Source organism: Hippopotamus amphibius, chromosome 12, assembly GCF_030028045.1.
Source record: "Hippopotamus amphibius kiboko isolate mHipAmp2 chromosome 12, mHipAmp2.hap2, whole genome shotgun sequence".
NCBI lineage: Eukaryota > Metazoa > Chordata > Mammalia > Artiodactyla > Hippopotamidae > Hippopotamus > Hippopotamus amphibius.
Genome location: NC_080197.1, coordinates 85,236,726 through 85,247,399, shown reverse-complemented (window position 1 = coordinate 85,247,399; position 10,674 = coordinate 85,236,726). Strand labels below are relative to the sequence as shown.

General features: G+C 55.2%; 1 protein-coding gene across 1 annotated transcript; it reads right to left on the bottom strand.

Moving 5' to 3' along the window:
- Positions 1–797: 797 nt before the first annotated feature.
- On the bottom strand, positions 798–6,503 carry LOC130834085 (keratin, type II cuticular Hb1-like). The gene is made up of 9 exons (XM_057704167.1): positions 6,123–6,503; positions 5,176–5,384; positions 4,290–4,350; positions 3,431–3,526; positions 3,034–3,201; positions 2,667–2,792; positions 1,710–1,930; positions 1,506–1,537; positions 798–976 (listed from the first exon to the last, which is right to left on the bottom strand). The coding sequence occupies exons 1-9, from the start codon at positions 6,501–6,503 to the stop codon at positions 798–800; spliced, it is 1,473 nt and encodes a 490-aa protein (XP_057560150.1).
- Positions 6,504–10,674: the final 4,171 nt, after the last annotated feature.

Below are 10,674 nucleotides of genomic sequence, written 5' to 3'. Positions count from 1 at the left end.
AGCCTGGCCCTTCCCCTTCTGGCTAAGGCCTTCCTGTAGCCCATCTCACGTCCCTTCCAGTTCCTCCCTATGCTTCTGTGTGTCTGGGTTTGGGGGGCTTCAGGTCATCCCCCTGCACTCTTCGGGATGTTCAGTGTGGTGCTAGGGGCAGGGTGCCCCAGAGACAGCCCTCTCTCCCTCTTTGCTGAGAACAATTCCTCTATTGCCTTGGAAGGGGGTGAATACCCAGCCAGAAGGCCACATGTGTAGGCACAAAACATGTGTAGGGAGATTTTCAGAGGGCATTATATATGACTCATGCGCTTTATTGGAAGCTCAGAGACCAAGCACAAGGGAGAGAGAGGGAGCAAGGCGGGGCATAAAGTCTTCCCCTCAGAGATGCAACCCGAGTCCCGGTGGGACAGTTGAGGAGGCAGGAGAGGCAGCAGACAGTCCACACTGGGGCGGGGCGGGCGGGGGCGCTGAGACCAGTCTATCCCTTAGAAGCCACAGCCGTCCAGGCTCCCAGAGCAGCCCGAGTCAGGGTTGGCTCTTTGCCCAGGGCTGGAGGAAACCAGTCATTTAGACTCTGGGAGATGGAGGGGAGCTGCGGGCGAGGAGCCCGCGGCTCCCTGAAAGGAATGATGAGACCAGCGGGGCGAGGGATGCAGAAGGAGAAGGCAGGAGTCCGGGCAGGTCAGGCCGGCTGGTTCCAGAAGCTCTTCCGCCGCAAGCCCCGGGTTCTGAGCTCAGGGACCCGCCGCGGGAGGCAGGGACGGCTGGCTCGCAGAGCCGTGTTGTTTACAAAGCGGAAGGCGCTAAGCAAACCGCACCAGGCGGCCGCCGCCGCTGCTGCTCTGGCCGCAGGGCGCGCGCAGGCCGGTGCTCACCGCCACGTTCCCGCCGCAGGGGGCGCTGCAGACGCTGCCCGTCACCGGCCGGGAGCCGGACACGCAGAGGTCCCCGCAGACCACCCCGCCCCGGGAGCTGCTGACACCTGCGGGGCGTGGGGGGATAGACAGGCCTGAGCCCTCCTGCAGGGCCGGAGCCCCCCATCCCCTCTTCTCTTGCTCAGAGCTCCTTCCCTCCATTTCTGTTCCCCCTTCCCCCTCAAACAGCCTCACACCTGGACCCTTCTTCCAGTAGTCTAACCTCAAGCATCCTTGATACACTGTTGGCCTAGGGATAAACCCTCCCTATAAGCAGAAATGGCTAAATTATCATATTCAGTGCCTCCCCATCCTTCCTTTCAGGGTCTCCCCATCCTTCCTTTCAGGGTCTTAAACTGTGCCCCTGCCCCCAGCCTCCTGGTTTTGGAAATAAAATTTTATTGGAAGCCAGACACACCTATTCCTTAAAGTGTTGGTGTGGCTGTGGCTGCTTTCACATCACAACAACGGAAGCAGTTGAGCAGAGACTGCATGACCCACAGGCCGAAAATGGTTACTATTTGGCCCTTTAAGAAAAAGTCAGACCACCAGGAACCCCATGCTCTTACTTCAGAACCCACAGTATAGATTACTTACAGACGTTTATAGCGTCAGTGCCCTCACACAACCTTGTGGGGAAAGGAAAGAGACAAAAATTAGTTGTGGGGAGCAGACCTTGCAAATTCCCTCCTCCAAGTAATCTTGATGCAAATTAGATGCAAATAATACTCAAACATGCTCCTGGCTCTAAGCACAGCTTGGAGGATGAAGAGACAACCTCCCCACAGACGTGGTCCTCACCTCTGCTCCTCGCCCTCCAGCAGGTGCCTGTAGGTGGCGATCTCGATGTCCAGCCCCAGCTTGGAATTCATCACCTCCTGGTACTCCTTCACTAGGCAGGTCATGTCCTGCTTGGCTTTCTTCAGGGCCTCCTCCAGCCCCGCCAGCTTGCATTTGGCATCATTAAGGGCCACCTCGCCGTGCTGCTCCGCCTGGGTCACTGCGGCCTCCAGCTTGGAGTTCTGGGGGAACAGGGGAGTGTCATTAAGGCTCCTTCTGGATTTAGGGTCAGAGACCAGGTATCCACTGACTATTGACTGTCAGAGGAATAAGGGGGCCTTATTCGTTTGTTAGGTCAGGGGTTGCAAATTAGTGCTCCTGGGGAATATTGGCACATTGTCCTTAATTTTTGAAATTTAATGTAAAAATCCAAATTCCTGTCTTCTCTTGAAAAATCAGAGGATCTGGCCACACTGGACCTGCATTTCTATAGGGCCTGCCTCAGTTGGATCTGCTCAGCTCTGTCCATTTGTTGTGCTTTCCAGTCTATTGCACACTAGTGCCTTCAGTGCAGCCTGCTTCACTCACTTATTAACCTCTGGGGACATCTAAGTGTGTGATCAGTGATCTAGAACAATGGGCCAGAGAGGTGAAACAGCTTTCCCCAAGTCACGTGGTGAGCTAGTGGCAGGGCTGGTTTGAGACCCCATGTTTCCTGCCTCTCAGACCTGTGCTATTTCCTCTGTCCCATTCTGCCCCTGAGACCATGAAAGCCCTGGTCATTCCATTCCCCTCTATAGCCCTCCCCCAACACCCCACATTCAGTGAGAATGGAGAGCATTTTCCATGGAGAGGACTTGCCTAAAGTTTGTTGGTGCTCCTTTTCCCACACTTTGGCAAGGTGTCTGACTTAAATCCCCCCGCTGCAGGGCAACCCAGTTCTCCTTCTACACTAAGGGGTGAGCCAGGCTCCTGTACCTGGCACTTGGCATTCTCGACCTCGGCCGTCAGCCTCTGGATCATGCGGTTCAGCTCGTTGATCTCGTCCTTGGTGCGGCGCAGGGTCTCCCCGTGCCGAATCACTGTGGCCTTCATCTCCTCACACTGGGGGGAAGTAGAGAGGCTCATGAAGCTCAGGATGGGACGTCCCACCCATTCAGGACACCACAGATGATGTGCAGGTTGTTCAGTGCTCAGCCTGTGCAACCATACGTGGCAGCCCTGTCCTGCCACTGCATTTTCACCACCTCCAGGGATCAGAATTCCCAGACGAAAGAAGCCTTGTTAATATATAACTCACATCTCTCCCACCCTGTCTAGGAGGCAGGGGTTCTGGGCCACTGACCTTGCTGCGGTACCAGCTCTCAGCCTCAGCCCGGCTACGGCTGGCAATGTCATCATACTGAGCCTCGATCTCAGTGACAATGTTGTTCAAGTTCAGGTCCTGGTTGTTGTTGTCCATCTTGAGGATGACTGAGGTGTCTGAGATGTGGGCTTGGAGAACGCGGATCTCCTGCAGATGGTGGAGTGGGAGGATGGAAGGGTCTTGTTTACACCATTGCAGCCCCCACCACAGTGTGTACCCAACCTTCTCAGCCCTCCATCGTCTCCAGCTCCTGCCCACTCTGACAGCCTCAGGGACTGCAGCTCCTGCCCAAATCTCTGTCCCACTCCGACCCCACACCTATGCCCTCTCTTCCAGGCCAGCTGCTGGTTTTCGGCCTGGACCACACACCTCTTACCTCCTCATACAGTCTCCGCAGGAAGTCAGTCTCCTGAACCAGGGCCTCCACGTTGGCTGCAAGGTCTGACTTGCGGAGGTAGGCGCAGTCCACATCCTGGGAAAATGGGGAGTCTTTGAGCTCAGAGGACCTCAGGTGATCATCACCCAAAATTCTTCTCTCTCTTCCCCCATTACATGGAGGTGGGGGGGAAGGATTCCCAGTGTTCTTATTCCCGACCCATCTCCATACCCTCTGCCCTTCCCCGGAGGCACCTCACAACCTCCTCCCTTCTAAGAACAAACCCCTTGTGCCTTGGAGGTGGACCAGCAGCCTTTCACTCCTCCCACCTGAGACCTCTTACCTCCGGTTCTCCTTCTTACCCTCCCCTGTGCCAGGAAGCCTACCAGACTGGCTCCCTCACTCAGCCACCTTGACCTTCCCCTGGCCCCAGCAGTCCTCCAAGACTCCACCTGGCCACCCCTGGCTCTGCTCCATCCTCCCCCAGATCCTGAGACTGTGCCCTGCCTCTTAATCTGACTTCCTGCAACACTAGACAGGACACCGTCCCTCAACAGAGAGACGGAAGTCCTCCATGGGACCCCAGCCACAGACCACCACCTCTGAAGTAGCAGAGACCATCCAGAGGTCAACTCAGCCACACCCCTGCTCAGGGCAGGGTGCTAGTGGATATTCCAAGGCTATTGCCCTTCTCAAAGCCCTGGATGTGCCTTTCAAGACCTGGTCTCTGGGAATCTCCCATCCCGACTTGGCAAGGTCACTGCACCCCACACTGAGGTTGAGACCATGGGTCTCCCCGACAGGAGCCTGTCATCCTGAGATCCCGCGTGTCTCTGCTTCCCGACCCCATGTCACTCACCTTCTTCAGAGCCACAAACTCGTTCTCGGCTGCCGCTCTCAGAGCAACTTCCTCCTCATACCTGAGGCAGGAGAGGGCAGAGAGGGAGATCAGGGCAGGGCAGATCTCCCCAGAACCCCCTCCCTCACTTCATACCAATGAAGGGGGCAATATTAGGGACCCCAAACACAGCTGGAGCCCTGGCAGCCCTGCTGGGATCCTCTGTGGTTGGCTGTGGGGTGTGTCTGTGATTCTCTCTCCACTTTGAATTGAGGGGTCCAGGGGCCTACTCTTCTGGGACCTCAGAGCCCTGCTCCCGAAACTGCTCTGAGGTCACCTCTGCAGGAAAACAAAGACTAGCACCAGCTCCATGCTAGGACTTGACAGCAGCACCTGTGGGGCACTGTAGTCCCAGCCTCCCCTCACCTGTTGTCCACCCTGGCTCAGCTCTGGGAGGGCCTATGAGTCCCAGAGGGCATAAGTGCTCAGCACCTAGAAGTGGGACACTCAGAGCCCCAGGACCTGGCAGCCCTGAGAGACACTGGGACTCATGTCACATCCAAGTGCTACAGATGGAGCCTGAGAGGCCAGGCCTGGGAGACTGCAGAAGCCTCCTCCCTATAGACCACAAGGCATAGCTGCTGGCTGATCAGGCTCCAAAAAGAGAAGGCTGAAGCAGGAGCGAGAGCTCCTGGTTTGGGATTTACCTCTCTAGACCTCCTAGGGAATCACAGCCCTACTCTCAGGCATCTGATCAATGACGGCCCGATGGGAAGATCCTGCTGCACACTGCCAACCCGTCCTGCATGGTCACGCCCCCTTCTCGGAAATTCTTCCCCAGTCTCATCCAATGGGCTTTAACCCCTGTCCATCTCCTGGGCCTAACATCACCCCCAGCCACACTCACTTCTTCTTGTAGCCCTCCAGCACCTCCTGCACGCTGTTGAGCTCCGAGGCCAGTCTCCCGCTGTCGGCCTCCACAGTTGCGGCCTCCCGCCTCAGCGTCTGGATGTAGCCCTCGAACAGGGGCTCCAGGTTGCTCTCACAGCACTGGCGGTTCTGGTAGAACTGCAGCTTGGTCTCCAGCAGCTTGTTCTGCTGCTCCAGGAAGCGCACCTGCCATTTGGGGTGGGAGGACGGGTCGGATGACTTCTAAGGCCCTAAAGCCTATGTGGGGGATGAAGAGGATTGGGGAGGGTGCTCAATGCTTTAAGGTAAACTCCCAAACCAGGAGCTCAGCAGAGATTAGACAGAGGGAGGCTGTGGGAGACAAGGCAACTTCTGGATTTCGGGATTGTGATCTATGTTTGGATTTTCCAACTTAGGGGTGAAAGCAGGGGCCTGGGAAAGATCAGTCCCTCCTAGGTGAGCTGAGTTATCCTGCCCTGCTGAGTCTAGGTGGCCTGTGGTCAGGAGCCAAGTAGAGGTCTTTTTGCCTCTGACTTCCCCATCAGTGCCCAACCTGAGTTGAGCATGGTTGCACTCAGGAGAGGCGTGATCCAGGACACCCACTCAAAGGCTGACCTGTAGTCCTGTTCCTATATCTTATGCGCATTGCTTGTGTCTTGTTTGCATGTATGGCCTTCTTCCCCTGACATGCAGTTCCAAGCCTTGCCCTTGTGTGTCTGTGGGGACCCTGCCTGCCTGGACAGAGGTTGTGTATAGTAATGGTGCTCTCATCAGGAGCGCCTGCTCTGGATTCATGTCTCTGGTCTGTGTGTGCCCTGGATGTGTGTCCATCTCCTCCATCAGCCTGGGAGTTTGCCGGGACCACATGCCTACTACCACTGAGTGCCCCTTCAGTGGCTGCGGAGGAAGGGAAGGTTCAGGAAGAGTGTGATCAAGGACACCCACCTTGTCAATGAAGGCAGCAAACCTGTTGTTGAGATGCTTGATCTGCTCCTTCTCCTCGTGCTTCACACACTGCGCATTGGGGTCGATCTCCAGGTTGAGGGGCGCGAGGAGGCTCTCGTTGACCGACACGGTGGTGATGCAGGGCGGGCTGGGGCGGGACAGGCCGCCAGAGCGGTACCCGAAGCTGCGGTAGGAGCCGGCGCGGAAGCCCCTGCAGAGGCTGCGGCTGCCGAAGCCTGCGGTGAGGCCGCGGTAGCAGGAGATGCCGCGGTAGGGGGCGGCCGTGATGCAGCAGCGGCCGGGCCGGGGCCCGCAGGCTGAGACGCAGCTGAAGGCGCGGACCCCGCAGGGGGCGCCGAGGCGCGAGGAGAGACTGGACATGATGCGGCGGCGGCGGCGGTGGCGGCGGGCGGCTGGACCCCGAAGCCCGCGCTGCGCGTTATATCGCGGTCCGCGGGCCGGAGGAGGGAGCGCGCGGCCGACGCGTTTACGAGCTTGGAGGTCGGGCCTCGCGCCTCTGCGAGCCCGGAATCAAAGGCAGCTGGGTCGCCAGGCCGCCTCCATAAAACGATGTTCGCTTCCTGCCCGCGCTTTATGGGGTCGGAAAGCGCCTAGTCAGCTCCGCCGGCCGTGCGCCTGCGGACTCGGGTGGGCCACCTGCGCCCCCCGGCCGGGACTTGGCTGGGTAGCGCGGGTCATTGGCTCTAGCCCCAAGCTGAGCATATGGGCACACCTGGCCGCCACTTGGATCCCCGCCGGCGCCATCACCCTGCAGGCTGGGAAGCGTTGGTCTTAGTTACCTGTGCATCTCTGCATGGGGGAGTGTGTGTGTATGTGTTGAAGGGGGGGCGTCTTAGAGGTCAGTCCTGGAGATTCTTGTCATGACCTGGGACAGGTGAATAACCTTTTCGACCTCAGTTTCCTCATGTGCAATACAGGGATCTAATAGTACCCATGGGAGAGTTGTTGGGAGAACCTAATGGCACAGTGGACAGGAAAACGTTTAGGGCCCTACCTAGCACTTAATACCAGCTGCATAAATGTTTGTTTTGTTCATTCTGTTATTATTAATTTGTCATTCATCCTGCCTCCCTTGGGGCAAAAGCTTTCTCTTCTGTTTCTCAGAGCTCATGGCCCCTTCCTGGTGAGGTTGAATGCCCCAGCCCCATCCCCATCCCCCTCGCCACTCTGCTTCGGGGAGGGGCGGGGAGGGAAACTTGCATTTATGGAGTATCCACAGCGTGTGAGGACTTTATAAAGCATTAGCTCATCTAACCCCCCTGAGGTCAGAATTATTATGCCCATTTAGTTGATTAGGAAGGTGAGCTCAGAGGGGTCCAATGACTTTAAGGTCAAGCACAGAAAGCCCCATAGAGGGGCGGAATCAGAATCTGAACAGAGGTTCCCTGTCCTCCCCCACGCTGGCCCCTCTTAGAGTCTGACTCTTTGGCACTGAGTGAGGGTTAAGTTCCTTGTGGAGGTGGAGCCCAGACTACTAGGTTTTGGGGTCTTAGAGAAATCAGCCTGATCCACAGCCTTCTCCTCAACTGATGCCTGGTCATGGCCACCAACCCTAGAAGGCTACAATCCATCATAATGGAAGTTAATTATGTGTCCAATTATGGACAGAGGAAACCAGAGTGTGAACTCAGCAGCCAGCATGAAAGAGAAATATGCAAATCATCCTGAGCTTCCTTTGCTTTTAAATATGAATTGTTACTGTGCAAAGGGTAATTAAATCCCGGAACCTCAGAGGTCACCATGGCCAGCCATGCCTGGCTGTGGCTGCCTGGCATCCCATTTCTAGGGAGTGCCCCACTGCCCCCCTTGCTGTCTTTCCCAACACTCTTGTGGGCAAGAATCCCTTTGGTCCAGCTTTGATTCTGCAGAGGTTTCAGCGCGATCTTAGTGCCGTCCTCTGTGGAAGATGGACCCCAGCTCCACAGGGTCTGTGCGTCCCCTTCCAGCTCCAGCTGGGGTCATCAGCCGTGTGACTAATGGCTTCAGGATTATGAATTTCTACTCCAGTTTTCTTCAGGGAATAGTAGTATTGGAGACATCTTCCCTTGGTATCTCTCTCACAAGAGGAAATGGACTTACCCCAAAACATTTAATTTCTTCATTTAATTCAAGATTTAAATTAGACTTACAGAAGCACTTTCATGAGGCTGGCTTGGACCTCCTTCTGGATTTTGGTGGGTGGATGGGGCAGACTTTCTGCGCTGCCACCATCAGTGAAGAGGGTAATAATCAGTTTTTGTTCACACTGATAATTAAGTGCATTTGCAGTCCCGAGAGACTGGAGGGCTGCAGGCTGAGCCGCGCCCTCTAAGAACACAACTCGGAGGGGATGGGATTGAAAGGTTTGACAGCTAGAGCACAGTGGTCCCCCAAGTGTCGGTACTAATCCCTGACCCAGCCTCATGGACACATGCTCCCCGGTGTCCCCTTTTTTATTCTTAGAACCCAGTGGGGAGAAGTGGGCTAAAGCATGAGAGATTTCAGACACAATCAAGGACAGACTTCCTCAAAGAGAGAGTTGGTAGCCACAGGTGCTGGGGAAGAGGAGGGCTGCTCCATTTTCAGCCAGATCTTCTGGAAATTGTTCCCTTGCCCCCTTTATCTCCAATCCACCAGTCTATTGATGAAAACCTAACACTCTGTTGTGTTGTGTCTCTTTTTTACCCCAACTGTGGGACCCTGAAGCCAATTCAAGGCAGGGAGCAAACAAGCACCCAACAGGAACCAGGCTCAGAGCTCGAAGGAGTCTGCAGTACCCAGGTAAGGCAGGCACACACAGAGGACTTTAATACAAGGCTGCAGGGGTCTGGCTCTAATGCAGGAACACCATGCCACTGGGACTTGCTGGGAGAGTAAGCCTCCAGTTCAGGGGCTTGGGGCCAGAGGTAAAGGCAGAATCCTTGCAGGAGACGACAGTTTGGTTGGGGCTGAAGAATGGTGAAGAATTGGATGTGCTGAGATGGGAACGGGGAGGAGGATTCAGGCAGAGGGAATGGTGTGAGCAAAGTCACAAAGCAAGGGAGGCCAGAGGATGTGGGAGGAGCAGCTGGTAGTCAGTCCACTTTGGCTGAAAAACAGGGGCTGGATGAGGGCGGGGGAAGGGCAGCAGGCTGGGCCAGATGGTGCCTATGGTGGCTGGGTAAGGTGGGCTTAGAATGTCAAGCTGAGCAGCAGAGGTGCTTGAGCTGGAGAAGGCCATACTCAGGTGTGTGAGTGAATGGGACGTGGGATAGTACATGGAGGGGGCGTGTGTGTGTGTGTCTACTGTAGGTAACTCCAGACATCATTATGAAACATCTTGCACATCACCATGCCCATTTCAGAGACACATTTCTTTTTTCTCCATGGTACAGTGGTCAAAGTGTTTCTGGAATCAGACACACTGATTCCATGGGTTCATGCCCAGGCTCTGCCAACTTAGTCTGGGTGAAAATTCTACAACATCTCTGAGTCTCAGTTTCCTTTGTATCTAGAATTAAGATAATAAAACTTGCTCAGGGATGTGGTGAGGAAAAAGTGAGGTATGTATGTAAGCATTAGTACAATGCCTGGTACATAGTAAGTGGTCAATAAATATCAGTTGCTATTATTATTATTGTTGTTATTATTTCCCCTCTATGGCCCATTGGTCACCCCAGGTACCTGCCTTTCTACCCATCCCGGCCTCCCCACTCCCCGCTACCCCTACATTGGGCTAGCCTCCTCTTCCAGGTCTGGGACCTGGGGCTTCCCACCCACTGAAGCTTTCTGGGATGGGATCCCAGGTCCCACCACTCAGTTCAGACTCAGAGCTTATTGGAGAAGCTCTTCTGACAGTGTCCCAGAAAACAAGGAGCCCTTTGAAAAAAGGCTGTCTGGGGAGTGTGGCCTTGCATGTACGGTCTAGTTGAGGGAGAGACTCTGCATTAGGTGCCGGTGAGGAATCTTGAAGGCACACAAAGAGGAATGGAAGTGGGTGGACATGCTGGGGTTTTTAGGGATTCAGATATTTGGAGCCCTCACACCACACTGCTCACACGCATCTACCAACTGCACAGATCCCACAGCACCAAGTGGCTAAATAAATGCTTTTCTGGTTGCGTGATTGACATCTCCATGTCTTGGTGGGGGTAAACATGATCTCCCTCTGGCTATGCCAAGGCTCAAGTGTCATAGGTTGCCCTGAAGAGTTGGCCCCCGAGACCCTACCTGTGAAGCCCCTGGAAGGCTCTTCCTCTCAAAGCTGCCAGAGTCTACCCGCTTCCTGCCCTCCCCTGCCCCAGGATGGCCCATCCTTTGTCCCTGGTCTCAGCTCATCTTGTGTCCCAAACTGAAAGTCAGAGGTTATGGGTCCAGCTGACCTGAAATAAACCATCCCAGTCCAGCTTCCCTTCCTTTCCCTAATTATGTCACAAAGTGTAGAGTCCCCAGACCTTGGTTTACCTTGACTCCCTGGCACCCTCAGGACCTCAACTGTGGAAAAAATTCTGCCAAGGCTTCAGAGTTGCCTGAGTGTAGGATTTTCCAAATCCCCATCTTGATGATGTTATCC

What these genes read in the sequence shown, in the direction of transcription:
- LOC130834085 (XM_057704167.1), bottom strand. Translation starts at nt 6,503, where the DNA reads ATGTCCAGTCTCTCCTCGCGCCTCGGCGCCCCCTGCGGGGTCCGCGCC. An exon ending in TCGAGAATGCCAAGTGCCAG is followed by an intron (nt 1,931 to 2,666) that starts GTACAGGAGCCT and finishes CTGTTCCCCCAG; the next exon opens with AACTCCAAGCTGGAGGCCGC. An exon ending in CTGGAGGGCGAGGAGCAGAG is followed by an intron (nt 1,538 to 1,709) that starts GTGAGGACCACG and finishes TTTCCCCACAAG; the next exon opens with GTTGTGTGAGGGCACTGACG.